The sequence below is a fragment of the Apodemus sylvaticus genome, chromosome 10 (genome assembly GCF_947179515.1).
Source record: "Apodemus sylvaticus chromosome 10, mApoSyl1.1, whole genome shotgun sequence".
NCBI lineage: Eukaryota > Metazoa > Chordata > Mammalia > Rodentia > Muridae > Apodemus > Apodemus sylvaticus.
Genome location: NC_067481.1, coordinates 26,166,924 through 26,191,987, shown reverse-complemented (window position 1 = coordinate 26,191,987; position 25,064 = coordinate 26,166,924). Strand labels below are relative to the sequence as shown.

At 51.0% G+C, this 25,064-nt stretch overlaps 1 protein-coding gene across 3 annotated transcripts; it reads right to left on the bottom strand.

Moving 5' to 3' along the window:
• Positions 1-12,187: 12,187 nt before the first annotated feature.
• On the bottom strand, positions 12,188-21,067 carry Cdk5rap3 (CDK5 regulatory subunit associated protein 3). Of its 3 annotated transcripts, XM_052195788.1 has the most exons (14): positions 20,927-21,066; positions 20,695-20,740; positions 18,025-18,156; positions 17,742-17,842; positions 17,366-17,414; positions 16,609-16,787; positions 16,265-16,401; positions 15,914-16,058; positions 15,665-15,766; positions 15,235-15,313; positions 14,508-14,596; positions 13,078-13,283; positions 12,585-12,756; positions 12,188-12,481 (listed from the first exon to the last, which is right to left on the bottom strand). In XM_052195788.1, the coding sequence occupies exons 1-14, from the start codon at positions 20,930-20,932 to the stop codon at positions 12,416-12,418; spliced, it is 1,509 nt and encodes a 502-aa protein (XP_052051748.1). In that variant the 5' UTR covers positions 20,933-21,066; the 3' UTR covers positions 12,188-12,415. The 3 variants fall into 3 exon arrangements, with proteins under 3 accessions (XP_052051748.1, XP_052051749.1, XP_052051750.1); XM_052195789.1 differs by lacking the exon at positions 15,665-15,766 and having other exon boundaries at positions 15,235-15,295; positions 20,927-21,067; XM_052195790.1 differs by lacking the exons at positions 16,265-16,401; positions 16,609-16,787; positions 17,366-17,414; ... (2 more) ...; positions 20,695-20,740; positions 20,927-21,066 and adding an exon at positions 16,129-16,259 and having other exon boundaries at positions 15,914-16,095.
• Between the last annotated feature and the right edge of the window lie 3,997 nt (positions 21,068-25,064).

Below are 25,064 nucleotides of genomic sequence, written 5' to 3'. Positions count from 1 at the left end.
CTTCCTTCCTTCCTTCCTTCCTTCCTTCCTTCCTTCCTTCCTTTCTTTCTTTCTTTCTTTCTTTCTTTCTTTCTTTCTTTCTTTCTTTCTTTCTTGTTTCTTGGATTTGGCTTTTTTTTCGAGACAGGGTTTCTCTGTGTAGCCCTGGCTGTCCTGGAACTCACTCTGTAGACCAGGCTGGCCTCGAACTCAGAAATCCGCCTGCCTCTGCCTCCCAGAGTGCTGGGATTACAGGCGTGCGCCACCACCCGGCAAGTATTTTTCTTAATTGCTCAGAATCTGAGAACCCTAAACAAGTATTGTGTGAGCGTCACATACAGCGGTCATCCTGGGGCTGGAGAGATGGCGTAGTGTAGAGGATCTGCTGCTCCTGCAGAAGGACCTGGGTCCAGTTCCCAGCACCATGTCAGGTGGCTCAAAACTGCCTATAATGACGGGCTACACAGAGAAACCCTGTCTCGAAAAAAATACAAATCAAAAAAACAAAACAAAACAAAACAAAAAAAACTGCCTGTAACTCTGTAACTCTAGCCCCAGGAGACCCAGTGCTCTCTTCTGGGCTCCATGGGCACCCAAACACACATAGCATACACTCACACACACACACACACACACACACACACACACACACACACACATCTCTAAATAAAAATAAATAAATCTTTTTGAAAAATCCATAAAAGTTGGACAGCGTGGTTCATGTCCATGATCCAAGCACTTTGAAGTATGAAAAGCTCTAGTTCTGTATAAATATACAATATATTCAGCATGGAATCTGGTACATTATAAGAGATTAAAAATGATCAAGGGGAAAGGAAGTTTTTAAAATGTTCTATTTGAGGGCTGGAAAGATGAGTCAGTAGTTAAGATCACTTCCTGCTCTTCCAGAGAACAGAGATTTGTGTTCCCAGTACCAAGCTGAGTGGCTTACAACTGTCTGTGTAACTCAAGCTCCAGGGGGGTCTTGACACTGTGTTCTGGTCCCCAAGGTATGGCGCGCGCACGCGCGCACACACACACACACACACACACACACACACACGGAGAATCACAAAGACTAGATTCTTTTAAAAAATTAATTCTGTTTTGGGCCAGCCTGGTAAGATAGGCTAGCATGTCAGATCATCTGCCATTCTACGCCTGATATCCTGAGTTCAACCCTAGGAACCCACATGACAGAAGCAAAGAACCAACTCTCACCAGGTGCCCTCTGACCCTCTCACACTCTCTGTGACACCACACACACACACACACACACACACACACAATGCTCAAAGAAGATCGTTAGCGTTTTTCTGTTTCACAGACGAAAGTAAAGCCCAGCTAGATCCTAGAGCTTAAGATGCTGAGGGGAGCTGGGTGGTGGTGGCGGCAGCGGCAGTGCACGCCTGTAATCCCAGCACTTGGGAGGCAGAGGCAGGCGGATTTCTGAGTTCGAGGCCAGCCTGGTCTACAGAGTGAGTTCCAGGACAGCCAGGGCTACACAGAGAAACCCTGTCTCGAACCCCCCCCCCCCACAAAAAAAATGCGGAAGGGGAGTCTCCCACCAGGCTGCTTCTCACTACCAGACTGCACAGGAGGGGCCCTTCCTCTCTTGTTCCTTGACTCAGTCCTGCCTCCTGTGTTCTTTGTGCTCCCAGCTGGGGACACGGGTACCCATCCTGGGCTCTGTGTCCTGTCTGTGCAGAGGAGAGTCTGATTCTTTCCCGCTATGGGACATCACGGAAAGCTTTGCAGTAGCAGGAGCAGGGACTAGGTTTCAGGGCCCATAATTCAGGGGTGATGAGCTTTAGAGGAGGCGTTAGGACATTAATAACTGCACTGGAAACAAACACGTGACGCTCACATAAAACATGGACTGGTTGTATTGTTGGTCATTGTCATTTACTCCTGTCAGGAGCAGATAGGGCCACGGGGCATTAAATTATCTCTTGAGATGATGCCAGTAATAAGTGGGGCAGATCAGAAGTGCTACTGGCCTTGCGTACTCTTAGCCCACCTCTGACCTTTCCAACCTATCTTTTGCCTGGTCCTGTTCGCACTGGGCCAGTTCCTCCCTTCTGGGCCAGCTGTGTTTATCGTTAAGAGCTTCAGTCTACATGGACAAAATGGGCGATTTCCCATCATCCAAACAAGAGTGACTGTGATATTTCTTACCCGAAATTAGAACATGCGCACAGCGTGGGAGTGAGAAGGACTCATAGGGACAAAGGTCTTGGCATATTTGGAATGAGCACTGTTCGGGAAATCAGATCCACAGAGATGTGATGAGAAATCAATACAACGACTGCCCCTTGTGTGGCAGGGCCAGTGGCCAGGTTCTTCTCTGAGTGTTTTCCCAGGCGGGAGACGTGGACTCTCTCACCATAGGCAGTTGGAGAGCGGCACTCACAGTCAGAAGTGAGGAGCCTGAGGTGTGGCTCCTCCAGGCTGGTTGGCTGCTGGTCTATGTTTCCACCCACTGGATGGCCTGGAAAGGCTTCTCTAGGTTAGGAGCCTTATCTGTAATTATTGAGAATGTCCTGGTTTGATTGACAGTATGAAGCATCAGAGCTCCTTCCTGGGGGCTAGCGAACCAGCTCAGCAGGTGACAGTATAGCTCTGCCCCATGCACCAAGGCATGCCCATGCCCACACACACAAGGAACAGAAGATAAATAGAATTATAACTGAAAATGCTTTTGTTTTTTTAAAAAAAACTATGTTTATATGTGTGTCTGTCTAAAAGTGCACATGAGAGTCCTGGTGCACATGGAGGCCAGAGGTGTGGATTCTCCCAGGAGCTAGAGTTGTAGGTAGTGGGAGCTGCCTGGTATATGTAATAGGGATTGAATTCAGGCTTTCTGGGAGAGCACCCAGTACTCAACTAAAGAACCGACTTTTCAGCCTCAAATGGTTTGTTTTGTTTTTCCTAAAGAATTTGTTCCTAACTGACAGTTACAGCTGGGGGGGGGGGGGTATCTCCCCGAGAGTCGGGCACATGAGGACCTGGCTTGTACACTGATAATCTACCATGTGCGGCTTGCAGTCCCACTTAAAGATGAGCACACCGTGCAGTGCAGGAGATGTCCCAAGCCAGGTATGGGTCACAGGGATGCAGGAAATTAGGGCATTTTCACTGCAAACAAAATCAGCAGCCTTGTTTGAAAGACTCTTGGAAATACTCTCAGCAGGAGACCCTACCCAAGGTCATGGGCATAAACTCACTCTTGCTATGGTAACCTTGCTTGAGACAGGGTCTTATGGGGCCCAGGTTGGGCTCTGACTTGTTAAGTAGCTTACGAGCATGCCTTTTTTTTTTAAAGATTTATTTAAGCCCGGCGGGGGTGGCGTCCGCCTTTAATCCCAGCGCTTGGGAGGCAGACGGATTTCTGAGTTTGAGGCCAGCCTGGTCTACAGAGTGAGTTCCAGGACAGTCAGAGCTATACAGAGAAACCCTGTCTCGAAAAACAAAAACAAAACAAAACAACAACAACAACAAAAGATTTATTTATGTAAGTATACTGTAGCTGTTTTCAGACACACAAAAAGAGGGCATCTAATCTCATTATAGATGGTTATGAGCCACCCTGTGGTTGCTGGGATTTGAACTCAGGACCTCTGGAAGAGCAGTCAGTCCTCTTAATTGCTGAGCAACTCTCCAGGCCCCAAAATGAACTTCTGATCCTCCCACCTCCATCTCCCAAGTGCTGGGATTATAGGCATGCACCACTATGCCCAGCTATTTTAACATTTTTATCTTAAAATATTTCTCCATTAAAAAAATATACTGCCAGGGGGCTGGAGAGATGACTTCAAAAGATCCTGGATTGGATTGAGGGCTCATTTTTTTTTTCATCTCCATGTCCCTATATTTTTCTCCTTTTTTTTTTCTCTCCTCAAAACCTCAAAACCAAGAAAAGCCCAGCTTCAAAGGCAAGACTGACGATGCAGACCCCACTACCCTTTAGAGTTTCTCAGCTTCTCTGCCAAGACTTCATGATTGTCGTAGCTCAGGCTTTAACTTGAGCAAGCTCCTGTACAGAGGTTTAACCACTTCTAAGTTGCCTGGACTCCTAAGTGTGGGATTCTGGGCCCTGAGAGACAACCTGAGAGAGGCAGAGACAGGGGAGGCACAAGGAGTCATTTAATTCTACATTAAAAAAGAAGGTCCCCTCCCCCCACATTCTTCCCCCTCCCTCCCCGCCCCAGCTCCCTTCCAATCACATCAGAGACCCCAGAGGGGGCTTGACCTCTGTCCTCTGGGGAGGTCAGCTGGGGTGACCCTGCCTGTGTGTAGGATCCCGTGAGAGAGGCCCAGCTGCAGGCCCTGGAGGCCTAAAGCACACCCGGAAACGGGCTGGGGTCACTGAGGGCGGCCTAGGCAGAGGGAGGGGCTCCCCTGGCCCTTTGTGAGCAGAGGAACAGGCGGAGATTAGTTCCACAGGCAGTGACTGTGTCTCCAGAGAAAAGGCCTATTATGGACCGGCTAAAAATACAGGGCACAACCCACCCCACCTCCCCTTTTATTGCCATGGAGATGCGGGGTGGGCACTGGGTGGTAGAGAGCCAAAAGGGAAAGAAAGGCAGGTGAGGCCCAGGGAGGAGATGGGAGGGAGAAGTGGGAGCAGCCAGCGGGAGGGGGGCAGGGGAGAGGCAGGACTCTCCTTCAACTAGAGTGGCTGGTGGGGGTCCCCAAGTTTCCCCCTTTCCCCTCCACATCCTGCCTGCTGCTGGGTCAGACACTGCCTGCGTCCTGTGAGGGCAAAGAATGGCTTGTTCTCTACTCTGTAGTTGGGCCTGTGACCTTTGAGATGAAGGATCTGACTCTCTGGGATTAAAAGGCAAAATGGCTACATGGAAGACAGCTGGCGAACAGCTGTAGGCTTCACCTGGCTCCTAGACACACGAAGTGTCCCAAACCATTGACTCTTCAAGGCGTTTGACCCCCACCTATCTTCTGGATACCCACAAATATTGATATGATGTCAGCTTCAGGTCCGCTATACCTGTACGTTTCTGAGGCACCTTTGGTTGTCAGAGAGGGTGTCCTTCTGAGGTGGAAATATGTCTCCTGCTGTTACATGAACCCATGAGGCCTGCCCAGTGGGATAAGCTAGGTACCTAACATAGAAAATGACCAAAGTCTGACAGTTCTTAAAATAAAGTATTTGTCAGGGGGGAAGGGGGGGTACTGGGAAGATCATCACTGGCGGTGGGGAGTCGTAGTCCACAGCTGAGAAAATATCTAAAGGTTAGTAAAAGTTCTGGAGTGGGAAGTGATTGTTATAGTTACTTGTGGCCTGAACACCGGGCAGGCCATGGGTAGAGCCATCCGAAGATGCCAGAATCTTGGACACTGCTTCAGTGTAAACATAGAAGGTCCTGGACAGGGTCTTCATGCATTTCACCAATTGGATGTTCAGGTAATTGTTCAGTCTGATCGACAGGGACAGGGTCCAGTTAGAACTTGCCAGAGGATCGTGGCTGCTCTGTGGGTTCTGGGTCACCAGTAGCCTTGCTGCGAGTTAGAGGAGCCTTTGTGATCTCAACTGGGATGGTCTTGGAAGGACAGCCCCGCTAGCTAGCATCTAGCCTCTTCCTCTTAATGGAGGTAGGAGAGAAGGGGATGTGTCCTAAGAGACGGTGATGCTCAGGCTGATACTGAGAGTGCCCCAGTCTGGAGGCATTCAAGGATTCCTAGGTGGCAGTGGTCTCTCACTAGCAAGAAGACAAACTCTTGTCTGCTCTCTGGGAAGCCCACATGAGCAGCCTCAGGGAAGCCTATGGTCTCCATAAGACTGTGGCAAGGTATGGCAAGCTGGCACAGGCAAAGTAGAGGAGGGAAAGATAGCAAAAGTAAACTTGGGGAAAAACACTCAGTCTTTCTTCCCTCTGTTTCTTCCCTGGGTCCCACTGTCTGGAGAGGCCGGGGAGGCAGGCTCCTTGGGCAGGACAGATATGGTGTTCTATAAGAAGCAGAGATGAGCTGGTCCTTGTGGATTAGGACCAGCTGCATCCTGGGCTTTGGGCTTAGGAGCGCCGGGTGCCAGCAGGTGTTGGGGAAGGCCTTCTTGCATCTGGAGGAGTTCTAAAGCTCCTGGGCTGTCAAAGGCAGGCAGTTCTGCTGTTTGCTCCTCATTTAACACCGAGGCTTCTGCCCAAATACTAGTGCCCAGATTGTATTTATGACTGTTTTAAGAAGGAGTGACAGAGCCTTTTAATATCCCTGACAGCCCAGGATGTTTTAATAGATGGTGGAGCTGGGGCTTCTGGAGTTAAGAAAAGAAAGCGGAGCGGCTGAGGGAGCTGTCAGGCCTGGTTTCTATGACAGACCCACTGATCGACTGGACGACAACATAAAATACGGGGCCGTGTCTCTCCTCGGCCCCGTCAGGGTGACAGACAGTCTGTCACCACTGCCTGTCATCTTTCACCTCCTAATCACTCAGGCTTAGAGGGAACCTGTGTTTAACAAGGAGTCCCCTACAGTATTTCCACCTCAAATGCTACCTTAAAGGCAGGCTTCTCTTTCAAACAACCCCCAACTCCATGCACCAGTGGGCATTTTTAATTGTTTTATTTTTTATTTTGGATTTCAAACAGGTCACTCTTCTATAGAGAGCCTTGACTCAGTGCTAGGGCTGAACCAAGGGCCTCTGGCCTGTTGGGCAAATGCTCTATCTAGAGCTAAACTATAGCCCCCAAGCCTTCAGGGCAGCTGTTGGTGAGAGCTGATGAGAGGCCGGACAGATGTTCTAAAAAGGCACAGTGGGAAGTAAGAATGTCACATAGCAGCGAGGACATTCCATGTCCATGAATGCCCATGGAAAGTTACGTGACATGTTTTATATTACGGACAACTTACATCAGAATGGAAGCCCACCAATGGAATAAAAAACAGATATTTGGGTACTTCAGTCCCTCTCAGTGTCTGCATTTGGCCATGTGTGCCTATGACCTGTGTACACTGTAGCAAGGCTCTCCCAGGGCCTCTCTAGAGACACGCTCACATCCTCAGCCCTCTGCCCCACCCCCACAGCTCTTGGTCTCTTCCTCACCTCCCCGGTTAATATGTCTCAAGGATAGTTTGAGAGTCATGTACTTGGAGGCCTCTTTCCAGACCAAGGTTTGGAACCGGTCTAATTAGCAACTAACTTAGACATGGTGGCTAAAGCTACTTTTGCCCTCCTCCCAGCCCAGCATGCTCTTAAAGGTTGGGTTTTAGGGATTCTCTTAACAACTTCTTCTTCTTCTTCTTCTTCTTCTTCTTCTTCTTCTTCTTCTTCTTCTTCTTCTTCTTCTTCTTCTTCTTCTTCTTCTCCTCCTCCTCCTCCTCCTCCTCCTCCTCCTCCTCCTCTTCCTCCTCCTCCTCCTCTTCTTTCTCTTTCTTCTTCCTCCTCTTCCTCCTCCTCCTCTTCTTCCTCTTCTTCTTTTTGGTAATTTTTAGTAGAGGCAAAGAATTCCAGTAAGGCAAAGAACCCAGTGGCCAGTGGCTGTTCTTTCTTGAGAATGTGAAACAGACTTCGAAGAACAGCTAAGTTCTTCCTTCTGGTGAGGTAAGGTGAGTTGGTGGGGCCTGCTCTCCTCATGCCGGCCTTGCAAGGCAACTTGAGCACAGGGCCAAGCTCATGTGTCTCACCTCAGACACAAGCGACTTCAGAAGAGACTCCAGCCACTGGCACCAGGGCAGGGCAGGGCTCTGCATTCAAATCCTCTGCCAGGAGAGAGTTAAGGGCTTGGGTTTAATTTGCCCGTTAATCACAGTTAAAAGAAGTAATGAGCGTCTCCCCAAAGCCTGGGTGTTTCTCTGCAGATTAAGCAGTAATTTGCATAGCTCCTTTATTCATTCCCACCTTCCCCTGTGGGGCGGCATGTCCTTTCAGACACAGCCAAGCGCAGCCGGCGGCGGGATCGGTTTGACAAATGGCTTCGCTGTGCGCCATGGCTTGGGCAAGAGGAAGGGAGGGGGAGACCGAGAGAAGAGGGCAGCTCCAGACAGTAATGGATAGTGGGGCATTAAATAGTGCAGAACTTTTTATTAGACACACAGGAGAAGTTTAAATATTCAAACTGGTTTTCTTTGGAGCCTGGGGAAGAAGAGGAGGGTAGCTACGGCAGAGTTTACGTAGGGCCAGTCTATTCAGAGGCGCGACCCTGTCACCAGAGAGGAAGGGCATCTGGAGGACACGGGCAGAATCTGGGTCAGCTGGTATTCCCGGGCCCGGCAGTGCTGCTGCAGCTTTGAGGCTCTCTCCTGCTGTGCTGGGCTCTGCCAGGCAGGATGGCAATGTGAAGACAGCTTGAGGCCTGACTCCTCACAATGCGGGGCAGTCGGTCCAAAGCCCAGTGTGTGGGTGGCGCTCATGAGGCCCAGCTGTGCTAGCCAAACTGGGCCTACAATGAAACGGCATCGCCAGGAGAGCAGGCAATGGCCCTTCGCTCTCTTCAAATGGGGGAGAGGGTGGAGAGACAGGCCCTGAGGTCCACAGAGGACTAGTCCTCCTTCCCTCCTGGCGATGGGAGTTTAGTCTAGTTCGGTTGTATTTGTTTGGTTTGGTGGTTTCTGTGTTTTCTGAGGGTTGTTGGGGGTCGTTGAGACAGGATTTCATATACAATCTAGACTGGCCAGTGAGTCCTTTTATTTACTTTTGTTGGTGCTGGAGATGGAACACATTAGGTAAGAAAGAACTCTATCCATCCCTGAACTACATCCCTTGCCCACTATCAGCCCTTCCTCTTCCTCTTTTTTTTTTTTTGACAAGGTCTGGGATATGTGAGCAGTCCTGGCTGGTCTGGAACTCTGAGAGATTTGCCTGCCTCTGCCTCTGCCTCTGGAATGCAGGGATGGATAGCATTACCACCAAGCCTGTGCCTCTCCCACACTCCTCACTCTTGGAGACAAGGTCTCCTTATGTAGTCTGGGTTGTCCTTGAACTCACAATTCATCTGTCTGGCAAGTTAAACAGACTGATTATAAGTCCAAAGTATGAGGTTATCCATCTGTAATCCCAGACCGTGGGAAGCTGAGGCAGGAGAGTCTCAACTGGGCAACAGGGCAAAAGGGAGGGCATAGTAACAGAAGAGGCGAGCTTCAGAGGGGAAGCCAACAGACTGGGAGAGACAGGGAACCCAGAGATGGAGCATGGATAATGGGTTTAGGTGGGACACACTGGGATATCATGGAAACATGAGACCAGGAGACACAAGTCACCGGCTTTAGTCTAAGACAGTGGTTCTCGACAGTGGTCTCGGTTGTGACCCCTTTGTGGAGGGTTAGACAGCCCTTCCACAGGGGTCACAAGTCAGCATTAGATACATTATGATTTATAACCGTAGGAAAATTAAAGTTGTGAGGTAGCAACAAAAATAATTGGTTGGGGGGTGGGTGAGAACCACTGCTCTTGGGTATTTCCAGCCCATGCCAGTCTTACATGCTTGGCACTTGGGTCTCAGGTCACACAAGTGGCAAGTACAGGACAGAGCCCACAGCCACACTACATTGATTTTACTATCATTATTATAGTTTTGTTTTTTGAGACAGGATCTCGGGTAGCCCAGGCTGGTCTCAGTCTTTCTCTGTAGCCGAGGATGCCAATGGTTACTTTGAACCCCAACCCTTCTGCCTCTGCCTCCTAAGTGCCACCCAGTATCGCTGGCATGTGCTGCCGTATCCAAATCATGGGATTTTTGAGGCTTAGAGAGGACGCAGGGTCTTCTGCACATAGGTAATGGCTATATCATAGAGCGGTCCCCAGTGTCTTCCTATTATTTATTAAGTTAATTATTCTTGTACTAGAGTGGGGAAGAGGATACTTAAGTGGCGGTCATAGCAACAAGACAGAGAGGAGCGTATGAAAAGGCAGAGCGATCCAGTGACATGTGGGGAGGTCGGCTGAGTGCACGCGAGTGGTCAGGACCACAGTCCCAAGCCCTCTCCCACAAGCAGGGTGTGCTTCCCTTTTGTCCTGGACTCTCGGCTGCTGCTGTGGAGGAGTGAGCCTGTGTTTTGGTCTGAATGATGCAGGTTGTTCCGTGGGCCCAGGGGAGAGGGGTGCGTGCGCTGGGCTGACAGAGCTGACGGACAGTGCTTAGCATTCTGCTTAGCCTGTGCTCATGGACAGCCAGCAGGTAGCCATGCAAAGGATTCTGGGAAAGGGAGCCCCAGTTTTCTCAGGGAGATGGGGTTAGGCAGAGAGGCAGCAGGAGAGAAGCCAACATCAGTCGGTGCTGTGCCCTTGGCCACAGACTCACATCCAACTAAGATGAGGCTGGTGAGGATGTACCTTGGCCTGTGGCCTCTCTCTTTCCCTGAATGGCTTTTACAACTCTGACAGCTCGCTGCTGGGAACCTGGTCTTCAATTATGCAAGGAGCCCTTGTTTCTCCCTTCCAAGAAGATTGGTCAGGCCAGAACGAAGAGCCCTTTGCAGGGCCCACCACAGCAAAGCCAAGAGCTCGTGGTGTTAAGCAGACGCAAGAGCACTGTGCTGCTTAGGTCAACCCTGTGGCACTGTGGGAGAGAAGCGTGGACCACTATGTTCCAGAATGAAGTTAAAGGGGTTCAGGAGCTGACCCCCAAATCAATCAGAACTGTTCCCATAGCCCACACCAGGCGGGCTTCAGTGTTTCTGGTTCGGCCCACAAGGTGGTGGGCAAAGCAAGCTGAAAGGCTTGAAGAACCACCCCAGTAAAGTTAAGGGCTTGAAGGAAACCGTCTACCTCAGCCTAGGCCTCAGGGACAGCTTATGGAACAGGCCCAGTCCCTGTGAGAACACTATCCAAACCCCTCTGCTTGCCACGGTGTTCTCATCTGCTCAAAGGCCCTTTGAGCTAAACTGCTTCCCTTCCTGGGGAACTGGAACCTCAGAAAATACCATTTGCCCCCCGGCGGGAGGTCAGGTGTTCGCGTCTGGCAACAACAGGAGCCTCTAAGGCCAAATCCAGCCTGGCACAACCACACGATTCTGTGGGCTTCTCCCCACAGCCTAGGTCTTACATGCACAGCTGGTGACTAGGCAGGGACATTAGACTAGGCCAGGGTAGCATGCCTCAGCGAGCTGATAGCTGATGCACGGGGCTAGCCAGGGAGCCCTTGGAAACGATGACCACCTGGGGAGGGAGGGAGGGAGGGAGGGAGGTGGCTGGGATACGCTCGCTCAGACTTCAGGAAGGGACCCAAGGGGAGCAGACAGCTTGCTGCCCAGGCCTCGGGGCAACCGCAGACAGAACGCAGCCCCACCACACCGCTCTGGGCCCTTCATCTTTAGGACGGTCTTCTGACACCAGCATCTTCTCTCAGCTCTTGGGCTTCTTCCTCCAGCTTGATTCCTCCAGAAGGAGGTGACCAGGCAGAGGTTGGGGGGAGCAGTGGGCTGGCATTAATCGATAGGCGTGTCTCTGAGCAGTTCATGTGGCCTTATCTCTCTCTCCTTTGGATAGCGTGTGTCCGCCGGAGTCCGCGGGGTCGGTGATTAATAGGGGCCATCACTCACTGTCCTGGACGGCTGAGAGGCAGCGGGGAGGGGTGGCCCTCCCCAGAACTGAGATAACAAGCAGCAGGAATAATGAGTGGTGTCACTCCACTTTTCATTTTGATGGAAAGTCATTACGGGAGTCAACGCCAGCGACAAAGAACCATGAATCAACTGCTCTGCTATGAAATTAAAATCGAATTGCTGGCCACCCCCAGCCCCTATCCTTCCTGGGAAACAGGGATGGGTGGGTGGCTTGGGAGAGGGGTGCTATCCTGGGGTGGGTTCTACCCAATCCCAGAGCAGGCGGTTACAGGCAGGAAGTGGACAGGCAGCGAGTGAAGGTGACAACTCCTGTCTCCACCTTGTTTATCAGACCCTGCCTCCCCAAACCGCATTTCCCCTCTGACGAGACAGTAAGCTGTGATTAAGAGGAAAATCCAACTCTGCAGGGTCCAACAGGGCTGGCTGACCGCTCCCCCTGGGCTGCCGGCTCGGGTGGGGCAGCAAGAGGCTGGTTACAGACAGGGCAGAGTGCACTGGCCAGCCCCAAAGCACCTGCTGAACCATTTGTCAATGCTTATGGGGTCAGGCACCACCAAAAGCAAGGAGGAAAAGCCTCTAACCTGGGCTCTGCGACTGCCCGAGGCCTCCCGGGTCGGGGATTGAGGAAAACACATGCCCGGCTCCAACTTCGAGCAGGCTCAGCGAGGTGGCACAAGTGACCGCCAGCAAGGAAGGAGCGCTGTGTCCTTTTTATTAAGCCTTACTTGATAACTAGAAGAAGCAACTGTGACTTATGGCTGACAGGCCACAGAATCACTCAAGACTTCTTGCACAGACCACAGTGAATGCCAGCGTCACCACTCAGGTGACCCTTCTTCGTGTCTCTGTCTCCAGGCCCGCCTAGCCTCTTGCTGGCGAGGCCCAGTAGCATCAGCCTAGACACAGAGGAGCGAGCGCGTCACAGAGAGGTCCCCATCAGGTTCACAGGACGGCCATTGTACCTCTTGGAGATGTCAGCTTCAATCTGAGAGAAAAAGAATGGAGTGGGCAGGGAACGGACAGGCAGGCCCAGGGCCACGGTCTGTGAAGTGGGGGTTCTCCCCAGGCAGGCCCCTGGCACTCCTCACCAGTTTCTGCAGTTCCCTGGTCTTCTCCAGCAGCAGGTCCAGCTTGGGCTCCAGAGCAGCCTGCTCCTGAAGCGCCTCCTGCTGCTTCTCCACCATCAGTTCCTTCTTCAAAGCCAACAGCTGGGACTGCTTCAGCTTCTGCTGGAGGAACTCCGTCACTCGGTCCACATACCTGTGTGGGGCACCCTGTGAGCCTGTGTGCACGTAACTGCTAGGCCGGTGAGGCCCAGGAAACGAATTCCCTCCTTGGCCCCCCTTCCCCTTCCCTTGTGTCCTTCCTCCTTCTTCTGGTAAGGAATGTAAGCCACTCCAGATTCCCACCTATCCACTTCCCTAGGAAGCGGGTTCTGTCTGCAGAATTTAGTCAACCCTACCTTGCTCTATTCCCAGGAGAAAGCCATGTACACAGGAAGGAGGAATCATGGAAGAGGAAGAAGACAAGGGGAGAGAGCTCCATTCAAGATGGAGAAACACAGGATCAGGAAAAGCCAACCTTGGCGAGGCCAGAATCATAAACAGGTGCTGCATCCGGAGACTCGCAAGCCGGCCAATCAGATGCTGCAGTGTGGACACCAGGCTGAGCATCTTCTCTTTGGTCTGGCCCTGAAGGATGGCAGGAGCCAGCTGGAACTGGCTCACGGACAGGACGTCGGCCTCCTCGCTCATCTCTACTGCTCTCTGAGACAAGAAGATCTCAAGCTGCGGAGGGAAAGGGAGTTGGTTCAGACCAAGAAAGGAACTCAGACGCTGAGCGCCCCACCCCCCAACATGAAGAGCTAGAGCCCAGAGGAGAAAGGCTGTCTCCTGTGCATAGCTCCACTGCTGGAGACCTCGCTCCTACAGGGCTCCTCCTTGTGAGCACCCCTGGGTCGGACGCCTACAGCATGGGAGCAGGCAGCTGCCCCACGGTCCTCTAGACCCCATGCTGGCCTGTCTGCTTAGCCCCGGCTCTCCTCCCTCTCCCCAGCCTGTGGGAACACACCGAGATTCCTAGGGCAGGTACTAGTTTTTTTCTCCAAGCAGGAAATAAGAGTGCTTGAGAAATTCTGCATTAAGAGAAGTCTAGAAAGAATGTGAGCAGTATCCACTTCTCTAAAATGGAATCTTTATGAGTAAGTTCACCTTGGCTGGTTAAATGGCCCAACACCAAGCCTGAGACCTTAGGTTTGATCTTTAAGACCCACATGGCGAGAAGCCACAAGAAAGGCGAGAAGCCACAAGAATGACATCTACAGTTGTCCCGATTTCATCTCTGTGTGCTGTAGTACACATGTGAGTAGGTGCACACACAAATAAGTACAAGTCTTAAAAAGGAAAAACAAGTCTCACTATATTATGAACACTGGGTATCTTTTGTCCCCCTCTCTTCCCTCATGGCTATAAGATGTCTCTTCAAGTGGAAAGCGGAGGAAACCAGATAGGCACGGAATGTCCAAAAGGCTTGCCATGTAGCTAAGGCTGACCTCTGACTTCCAACCTTCCAGCCTCCTCCGGCCCGAGTGCCGGGCTTCTGCAGTAATTACTACTCCCGATTTGTATGGCTCTCGGAATCAAGTCCAGGCTCCCTGAATGCTAGGCAGACATTCTACCAACTGAGCTACCCCAGCCTTGTGCCCCATGTCCTGTGGCACCCAGTTACCATCTGATGCGGGACACACTCATCTTGGTTCTTATCTGCTCTTCCTGCTGGAATATTAGCTCCACAGAGGCAGGGCCTCTGCAGGTCTCCATCACTGTTCCATCTCTACGGCCCAAGATGGAGCCAAGAACCTCGGAGATGTCTCATAACTATGAGGACAGGGTGTGGTGGGGGAATCCTAATTTGTATGGCTCTGCTCCAGGGTACTGAAATCAGTCAGTGCCCTTCACATCCGCAGGGACGGTGGGGTTAGAAGTGCCGTCGCATCTTCCGGAAGGCAGTACCTCCATGAGCTCGTCAATGAACTGATTTCGAGTCTCAGGGTATTCAAGAAGAGTCAGAGCGTCTGAGCCCCTGGCAACGCCCTCTGGAGCTGTCAGAAAGAGAGGCAGAGACATGAGGGTGGCTCTGAGAAGCCTGACGTTCCATTGCAGTGGACAGACTCTTCTCGGCCCTACCCAAGGTGAAGGTTGCCCCTTTCCCCTTGTTCAAGTCTATTCAAGTCTGGTCTAACAGGGCAGGCAGAGCCAGAGGCAGCTGGTGGCAAGGGAGGTAAAGTGTCATCCTGCACTGCCCTCTAGTGACATAATTGGCTGCTACAGTCTCTCTAAAGATTTGGGAGAGGGAGGGCAGTTCATCAGACCTGGAGCCCAGCTAACCCTAAACAATCACCCAAATGACTGGCCCATATTCAGTCTCTAAAACATATGGGAATTGGTAGCATAGGCCTCAAATCCCAATACTGGGACTGAGTTTGAGGCCAGCCTGGTCTACATAGAGAGTTTCAGGTCGGCCAGAGCTACAGTGATACTGTCTCAAAGAAGGGGGGGAAGGGGCAGAGTTTCTAGACTCTCATCTAGCCACCTCCTCTCCCCCCCCCCCCATTCACATCCTAAACAAGATGCACTTTTACTTTTTGAGATGAGACCTCACAGATAGTTTGAATTCACTATAGCTACAGATGACCTTGAACTCAGGCTCTTGCATTCCCCTGGGGCATAGGGCGCCTACCCTCAGTTCCTGTCTCCACCACGGTGATCTCGGAAGCCGCAACATCGTCGCCCCAGTCTATCTTGTCAGCCCCAGCATCCTGAGGGACAGCAAAAACTCAGTGAGGTTGGAAACGGCTCCCCAGCGCAGGGGGCCTGAGCAGATTAGAGCCTCGGAAGGGCTTAGTGCACCGACTGCACCGTCCAGTCGTCCAGTCGGAGGCAGCGGCAAGCACGCCGGTGTGGGCTTTGGTGACACCACCCTCCCTCCTGCCTGGTGAGGTGCTTGCATTCAGACACCCCAAGTCCCAGTGGAAAGGAGCCTACACTGACGCCTCACTTCTGTGACTCTGTTTCCCTCAGGATACACCTGGCCTTACAACTGTGAGCTGTCCCATGCACAGATGCTTTTCGATGGCTGAAGCAGGACTACACAGAGAAAAAGATCTAACCTTGGACTCTGACTCCAGGGAGATACCCCAGTCTATTCCAGGGGTCTCAGCAGAGATGCCAGAGTTGGAAACAGCCTCCACCCCAAAGTCACCCCAGTCGATCTAAAAAGGAAAAAAGATGTTAGTGCAAACGAGGTGGGCAGAGAAAGGGAAAGGAGCCTGCCTTCTTAGGTCCGGCGCTGTGCAGTCATGTAGCCAACCGCATAGACCTCCGAGCTCCCACTCAGCCCCTCAAAGGCCCCGTCTCACCTCATCTTCTTGCACCTGCTCAGGAGGTTCCTCCAGCTGTGGCCGCTCCACCACAGAGGGCTCCATCCCTGTCCTCCACTCATACACCGTTGAGTTTCCCCTCTTCTGCACGTGCCGCAGCATGGGCAGCACCTGCTCTGCGGGACTTCAATAGAGCATGGTAACTGAGCCCCCATAGCCGCCTGGGAAGCCAGCACAGGTTCCATCCTAACTGCCTGGTCCAAGGAGCACGTCCTCCACTGGTCCACGTGTGTCAATACATGTGGCGTGCCATGGGAACAGTACACGTGGAGAGGAGCCAGAGGGACAGGAAAGCATCTCTTGCTCAGGGGCGGAGGAAGTTCTCCTTACCTGTCACACACAAACTCCACGCAGGCCTGGTACAAGTCGATGGCTTCCCCCAGGGACTGAGCTCCTGCGCCTACCTCAGCCAGCTGGCTTGGTAGGTCCTTCACAAGGGCCAGAAGCTCTCTTCGAACATTGTCTCCCTGGATTGAGAGAAAGGAAGGATTCGGTCACACATCGTGTGAGACGGAAACTATCAAGTCAAAACATCCAAAAACTGCAGAAAGGTGAGACAGATCCAGGCTGGGCACAACCCAACCAAGAAAGAGCCAGCTACAGTGGAGTTGGGCCCGGAAGAGAGCCAGCCCTAGAGACTGTCCTGCTGCAGTGAGGCGCCCGTTCCCGCTCACCGTGATGCCGTACTGCTTGCAGGAGTGGTAGAACTGCTCGCGCATCTCGGCGGCCCCAGCCTGGCCCTCCTCCTCCTTGCGGCTGTATTCTTGCTGCAGTTGCTGGCACTTGGCAATCTGCTTCTTCAGTGAGGGGATCTCATAGTTGACATTCCGAACCAGGAGGCTAGAGAGCTCCACTAAGGAGGGCCAGGAAACTTACTGTAGGACACCCTTGCCCTGAGACGCACACAGATGCTCTAGCTTGGTGAAGACCGGAGCTGGCTTCTCGGCCTCTCCGTTCCTAGCTATGGGACCCGAGACAAGTTGTGTACCCTCTCTGCTTCAATCATTAGATGCCGAACAGGGACTCTTGTGTTTACAGTGTGGATCTATATAAAACAAACCCAGAGTGCTTGATATATATTAACAATTACAATCATTTACTATTCAGAGTCACATCCAGGTTACAACTAACCCATTAGTTGTTTCCTCTCAGGCTCCCAATATGGCCTACACATCACAGGATGGCCCACCCATGCAGTGCACACCCATCCACCTCCCCAAGGGAGAGACAGGCCAGATGCCTGCTCAGTAGGGCACACAAAGGTTCACTTCCTGCCTGACTCTCCCTCTCATGTGCCACTCGCAGAACTGTTTTCTACACCTATCATCAGGCAATGTCTGGGCCACACCCCACTTCCTTCCAAGCTCCTTATAAGCTGGCTGTTTCAGAATGCTCCCCCAGGGACGCTTGGCCCCCTTAGGGTGACTTTACCTAAATACGTGTTGTCCTTCTCGTATAGGCTTATGATCTCTTGCCAATCCTGAGAAGGAGAGAGGGGAAATCAGCCAGAGGAGCGTCTGCAGCTCCCTCCCAGCCAATCGCTGCAGAGAAGGCTGCCCTGGGCTTCCCAGCATACCAAACAAACGCTTCAATTTCCTCCAGCTTTAATCTTGGCTGGGCCACCCACGTAATTATGAGACTGTGATCCCAACAGTGATCCCCAGAGGTCAGGACATGTGAGCCCAGTGGACAGGTCCAGTTTGGTATAAATGATAGGGACAAACAAAGATCGGGCCTCTTGATCAGTGAGGCTGGAGAGGCCGTGGACGCCCCAACCTGTACGTTATCAGTCCTTGGCCTTACTCACCTTCATCCGCTGTGAAGAGTACCGGCCAAAAATATTTTTGGTGGAGGCCTCGGTGCCTTTTAGAAGGTCCACTATTTTTAGGCAGTGGAAGTAATGAATGTCTAGAAAACAAGAATGGGGACTCTCAGAGTTCTACCGCCTTTCCTCTGGCTACTGCAGGCGGCTGACCCCTGTACTCTGCCGCCAACCAGCATCTTCCACTCAAAAAAAACTCTCGCTCTGGGGTCCGCCCTGGTGGCTCAACAAGGGAATGGCTCCAGCATCATGGCTTCAAATCACTCACAGGATCCAGAGAGCAGCTGGGCAATCTCCTGGCTCTCGGGCATGTCCTGGATGGCGGAGTTGATCTTTTCCCGGATGGTCAGCACCAGGCTCTGCCATTTTAGGTTACAGTGTCTTCTGTCCACCAGCCAATCTGCACAAGAACCAGCAAGTCACCACGGTCCGCCATACCACTAACCCCCCCACTGGGAACTCACTGATTCGAGTGTCACATGCTAGATATTGAACAAGAGTCTTTGTATTGGCTAAGGTTATCAGAGAGAGGAATGGGAAGAGATGAAAAGACAGACAGACTCAGAGAGACGCTTGGGCTAAACAGTCTCTGGCGCCCCGACTTTATCCCCAGTATGAGTTTTACAGAGTAACCGCCTTAACACAGGGATAAAGAAAAACTTTAAATTGGTCCCAACATGAAAGTGCCACTTTTGACCATTCTAAATTCTCCATAATATTTTGCTTCTGTGTGTAATTATATCTTTCTTGTTGACAGAGGGTTCTGCTCAGCTTCCATTTCCTCAGGGCTGGGATTAACCACGACAATGGAAAACACAAGGTGGTTATGCCAAGTACCGGATGAACGAACAACAGTAAAGCCTCTAACATAACACCTACAGCGCCCCGGAGGCTGGATGGTGCTGATGGCCTTTTTTCTTTCTTTCTTTCTTTCTTTTTTTTTTTTTTTTTTTGGAGACAGGTCCTTTCTACATAGCCCTGGCTGTCCTGGAACTCACTGTGTAGACCAGGTTGCCCTCAACCTCACAGAAAGCCTCTGCCTCCCCAGTGCGTACCACCACTGCCCAGCCTAGTTGCTGGTCTGGTTTTGTTTTTTGTTTTTTTTTGTTTTGTTTTGTTTTTTGTTTTTTCTTCGAGACAAGGTTTCCCTGTGTAACCCTGGCTGTCCTGGAACTCACTCTATAGACCAGGCTGGCCTCGAACTCAGAAAACTGCCTCTGTCTCCCAAGTGCTGGGATTACAGGTGTGCACCACCACGCCCGGCTTGCTGGTCTGTTTTTAACTCTGAAGTACCACTCTGCCACAGGACTACTAGTGTAGCTGACATGTTTTGAGGCCTAACAGCCATGCCCATCTCCTAAGGAGACAACTAAGGTTTTACAGTTAGATGGTCCTGGGGTCTGTCTAATTATCAAGATTTTAAAGAAAACTTTTATTAAAAACTTAATTATTATTTATTTATTCCGTGTGCACTTATATGTATGTGTGTGTACACACATGCCACAGCTCACAAGTGGAGGTCAGATGACAGCTTTTGAGAGCTAAGTCTCTCCTTCCATCACATGGGTCCGGATAGTGAACTCAGATCATGAGGCTTGACAGTAAGAATATTTCCCTACTGAGCTGTCTTGCTGGCTCTAAGTTTCTTTCCATCTCTCTGTGCCTCAGTTTCCCCACACATGGGATGACATGTTATGCACTGAGCCTTGGGCATCACTGTGACTCACTAAACCTCAGTGATTTCATCTTACTAAGGACAAGTATAAAATGGCAGTGGGTATGGAAGAGATGCTCAGTAAGCGGTGTCCCACCGGTTCTTCTCAGGACTTGAGGACAAGCTTGCACACCAGGGTAGACACAGCAGATACCCACACACTATGAATACACGGGGTGGCCCATGCCTAGCAGGCACTTGGATTAACTAATGCCCATCAAAGGACTGAATGCCCCCTCTCACAAATCTCTCAACTGGTCAACTTATCTCAAGCAACAATGGTATCAGAAATTCTGTCTCTGCGGAGTTCCTCTCAAGTTGTCAAAGAGGAAAACTGTAGATGTCAGAATTCCTACAAGGGGCTGAGGTCAGCAAAACACCCTCTTACCGACATGTTAACAACAGACTGGCAGATCTGGTGAACATTTCAAGTGCCAGGGGCTGTGCACATACTCAGAAGTGACAGAATGAGGTATGTAAACCATATGCAGAGATGGCCTGGCCACTAAAAGGTCTTCCTGTCTGTCTTTTTTTTTTTTTTTTTTTTTTTTGAGATAGGGTCTCTCCATGTAGCCCTGGCTGCCTGGAGCTTGCTGTGTAGACAAGGCCTGCCTCTGCCTCCTGAGTGCTAAGACTAAAGGCTTTGGGTTTTTTTGTTTTTTTGTTTTGTTTTTTTTTGAGGGGAGGGAGGGTGTTCATTGCTAGCAAGTACTAGCCTGGTACTTGCTATGCAAGCCAGGCTGTCTGAGAACTGCCACCAATCCTCCTGCCTCAGCTTCCAAGTATTATGGCTACCAGCATGAGCTACTATGGTTGGCATAAAAGGTCTGCATCTGAATTTTAGGGCCCTCTTTTCCCTAAGTCCAAGGAGAGAAACTTCTTAAATAAATGGGAGGGGATCACCTACGCCAGATAATGCAAAAAGCATGAAAACAGAACCAAACAGACGTAGGTTTCAAATGGATCAGCCATTTAGTAATGTCCATCTTTAACACTATCCATTTGTCCTGTGTGCCTGAATACGATTTGATACTACGTTATAAATGTTAAAAGTCGAGAACACGGAGCCAGTACAGGCTTTCCATGCTTCCCTCCTTGCAGAGCAAACAGGTCGCTAGAGTAAAGCACCTCAGCTGGGACTTTGACAGCTCCTGGCTGCTGGTGACAGGGGGCAACTAGCAGACCTCCCCCGAGAGCCGACCGCGCGGGGGCGCCCTCTCCTACCGAGCAGCTTGCTGGTCTGGATGTCGATGGGCACGTGCTGATGGTCCTGGTGGGAAATACAACCGGGAGAGGGGCGTGAACGCGGGAAAGCGATGGGCCTCGCGCGCGCTCATTCCACGAACCCAACCGCCACCCTGCAGGGGCAGAGCGCCCGACTGAGGACCGGAGGGCTTGAGGAGGCAGGACAGGAGTCCCAGAGAAGACCCAGTTTTTCCAGCTCTAGTCCCCACACCTGCATCTTTTCTCCACTTCCGCTTCCGGCCAAAGACCCCGGCCCAGCCTAGCACCAATCCTGAGCCGGTGTGCTTGAGCCTCAGTTCAGAAACAAACCGGCCTTCTTCAGCCACGTCGCCGTCTTCAGCGGAGCCAATCCAAACCCACGCTCCTCCCCTCTGCTAAAAGCCCCGCCTATCCACGGGTTCTGATTGGCTGAGTACCGGAGGGGCGGGAGAACAGCGGACAGCCAATGGGAGACGAGAGGCGGGCTCGGGCCCAGAGATTTCCAGGAAGGTGTTGCGCTTGCGCGATGGCGGTAGGGGGCACCCAAGAGCCAGTGTAGGCTGCTTTCTCGTCTGCCTGGCTCGGAGCCCCCAGCTAGAGAACGAACACGTCCGCAGACAGGTCCTAGCGCCTTCCTGCTGCTTTCGGCTTATTCGAAAGCAGTTAAAAAAATACTCTCTTTCCACCTTTTTCTAAAAAAAAAAAAAAAAAAAAAAAAAAAAATACTCTCTTTCCACCTCTTTCTCCTTTTACCACAAATAGAGGTCATAGGTCTCTTGAAGCTCTCATCATATTTTGTTCTTCATTTCTGATGAATATGGGTTTTGAGCACCTGATTCTTGTTGGACGATTGGGACAGGGAAGAGAGAAGAAACGACACTCACATTGAGTATTAGAGAAGTTGCAGAAGGAAGGATGATGCCGGTGTTCCTGGTGGAAGAGACAGAACAGACTTTAAGGCCACAAGCTGCAAGAGTGGTTCAGGGAAAGACAGACAGGAGAGATGGGCAAAATATACGTGATCCTAGACGACGGATTTCTTTTTTTCCCTTTTTCTTTTTCTTTCTTCTTCTTCTTTTTTTTTTTTTTATTTTTGGGGGCGTTTTTGGATTTGGCTTTTTCGAGACAGGGTTTCTCTGTATAGCTCTGGCTGTCCTGGAACTCACTCTGTACACCAGGCTGGCCTCAGAAATCCGCCTGCCTCTGCCTCCCAGAGTGCTGGGATTACAGGCGTGAGCCACCATTGCCCGGCAGACGACAGATTTCAAGAGATCACTACTTAGGTCTCCCGCCTATGGCTGATCTCAGGCCCACCTCTATGCAGTAAAAGGCTTAAGGCAGTGACCCGGGAGGAGGCTGTAAAAATATAAGGATAATAACAAAGGAACTTGGACTTCACCCCTGCAGACAGAGAGGAACCACTGAAGGGTTTGGTACAAGGAAGGACATACACTTATTGGTTAGAAGGACGGGCTAATGGGTGATAAGACTTGGGGCAGAGCAACTAGGAAGCTGTAAGGTAGAGAGGCTGGGGCCTTACCTAGGTCAGAGCTGTAGGGAGGAGATAAGCAGAATTTAGGAGGAAAAGAGACAGGAGTTGGCAATAGATTGACCAAATGGGTGAGGAGGGAGGCCTCAAAAATGACAAACTGGGCAGTAGCAGTGCACGCCTTAAATCCCAGCACTTGAGAGGCAGAGGCAGGCAAATCTGAGTCCAAATTCAGCCTGGTCTACAAAGCTAGTTCCAGCAAAGCCAGACCTACACAGAGAAATTCTGTCTCCAAAAACACAGAACACATGCACGTGCGCGTGCACACACACACAAAGATGACACTCAAGTGTTGAGTGGGAATGCCACTGCCTGAGACAGTGACACCAGAAGTGGATCATGTGTTGGAGAGGAGAGGCTTTGAACTTGTGTAGTAGGCAATGCTGGGGAAACGTCAAGTGGACAGTGTGCAGAAGGTAATCGGGTCTGTATTTAGACTGCAGACAGTCATCAGCCTGGAAAGAAAGACAGCTTAGAAAGTCACAAACTGAGTTGTCATGGTTCTGTGGCAGTTCTGTTCAAGGGAGGCCTTCAGAATTGAACAAGCAGTGGTAAGACTGAAGAAGGAGTGAGAGAAAGTCATAATTGCAAGGACCCCGCAGACCTGGGTATGGCATTTCTAAATACTGTCTTCCTTCCTCATTCACCCGCCTAACCCCCTAATGCAACACAATGCAAAGAGATTAATAGATTCTGGACTGAGCTGCCTGGTGTGCTGCTGCAGTGGGAAGACAGAGATTCTGTGAGATTTTGGACCGTTTCCACACTTCTCCAATAGCCACAGTTCTCTCAAGGTGGAGATAACACTGAGCCTATCTCAGAGGATTTCTATTTAGAGACTTAAATAAATAAACACGCTAAAGGTGCAGAGCTCAGGGCAAGGATGGAGCTCAGTGGGTAGAATGTTTGCCTGTGTGCACGGACCCCTGGGTTCCAGTGTTTGCCTATGTTCACGGGGCCCCTGGGCTCCACCCCTAGCACCACATAGATGTGGTGGCACAGATCAATAATCCCAGCATGTGGGAGGTAGAGGCAGGAGGTTCAGATGTTCAAGGTTATCCTGGACCACATAGTGATGTTGAGGCTCTCCCTAGGATAGGTAGATCCTGTCTCAGAAACAGAAAGGAAAGAAAAGAATCAGGGGGCTGGAGAGATGGCTCAGCAGTTGAGAGCACTGGATGCCCTCCCAGAGGTCCTGGGTTCAGCTCCCAGCATCCAAGCATCCACGTGGCCACTCACAGCTGTCTATAACTTCAGATCCAGGGGGAGTCTGCACATACACACAGGCAACACGTCCACACACATAAAACAAAAACAATAAAAATATCTTTTAAATGTTCAGAACTGTTTATAGTTAACAGCATATTGTAGATGTGTGATCTCATGGTTTGTGAACTATATAGATATATAATATTATATATAATCATTATTATTACAAAGTAAATTGACAGGCATCCCTGGAAACAGCTTACAGGGAGGAACTGAGGGCCTCTTCAAGGCTCTCACGGGAACTTGGCTCCTGTCTCAGGGTGCTGACTCAAGCAAGTGGAATTGCTCGAACTCCCCTATGGTTAAACAAACACTGGGTTCCAACAATGTGCTGCAAGTTCCGTGGGACATCCCACGAGGCCCAGCCCTGCCACACCCTGCCACACCCTCCAAGGGCATCTCTCCTCCTTGAACCAACACCAGAGCACAGCCAGGGTCTGTGTGGTCGTGAGTCAGTGAGATAAAGACCACCGATGCTGCCCCCCAACACACACACACACACACACACACAGAGCTCCGTGCTGCTCATGTAGAACACAAGGATCTTTGCTATAATAGTTCTGCCCAACCACTGACCCACTGGGGGAAACTAGCCCAGAGAACACTGACAGCCTGAACCTTTCCAAGGTCATGAGGCACTTGAGGCCTCATGGATACATTTATGACCAGGATGCTCAGGTCATTGACTCTGTCAACTTTGGGGAACGGGAGGCGGGGGCTTTGCTTGTGGAACTGCCAGGAGAGGCTACAAAAGGTTTCTGATCATGAATCGCTAATGTCTCTGCTGATTTAGAAGAGGGACAGCCTGAGCCAGCCAGGCTTCGCAATGCAGAAGGACAGAGCCGCACAGTGCAGGCGCCCTGCGTGCAGGCTGCCCTGCCCTCTGTTCGTGTCAGCTTGTTTATTAAGTGATAACCACTTGCCGGTGTGATTATCTGATGGTTTACACGCTGTATCTAATTTGATCCATATAACAACTCTCAGACAGGGCGGATTCTGTAGTAGCGAAGCTGAAGGTGAAGGAGCCAACGCTGAGATGGCTACTCATCCAGGTCAATGTAACTGGTGCTGGTGAGGTTGGGATTCAAGCCCAGGTCGCGCCAGTCTTTTTAGCTTCCATTTTTGTTCTCTGTGTGACACGCCTGGGTCCACCCCTTGCCTGCCCTGCTGGCTCAGTGGCAGCGATGACCTCTCTGTGCCCTTCACTGGCCTTCAGAATGATTTTCACTTTCTACCTGGTTGCTATGACAGGTGTTGCTATGACAGCCTAGGCGCTGGCACCCCAAGTCCTTTCTGACTTACAAGGTTCTTCCTTACCACACCCTGGTATTGGACCAGTGCCCATGGCTTATCTTGAAAAAAAATCTATATAGTGAGGCTTTACCTTTGACATCCAAATGACATTCATACACATCCTATGTGGATTACTTTATGGTCTGAAAACTGGAGTGTGTGTGTGTGTGTGTGTGTGTGTGTGTGTGTGTGTGTGATGGGGAAGCAAGAAGGAAACAGAGGGAAGAAGAGAGAGAGGGGAAGGAAGAAGAGAGAGGTG

What these genes read in the sequence shown, in the direction of transcription:
- Cdk5rap3 (XM_052195788.1), bottom strand. An exon ending in GTGGAGTTTGTGTGTGACAG is followed by an intron (nt 16,059 to 16,264) that starts GTAAGGAGAACT and finishes GCTCTATTGAAG; the next exon opens with TCCCGCAGAGCAGGTGCTGC. An exon ending in TCATTGACGAGCTCATGGAG is followed by an intron (nt 13,284 to 14,507) that starts GTACTGCCTTCC and finishes TTCCCTCCGCAG; the next exon opens with CTTGAGATCTTCTTGTCTCA.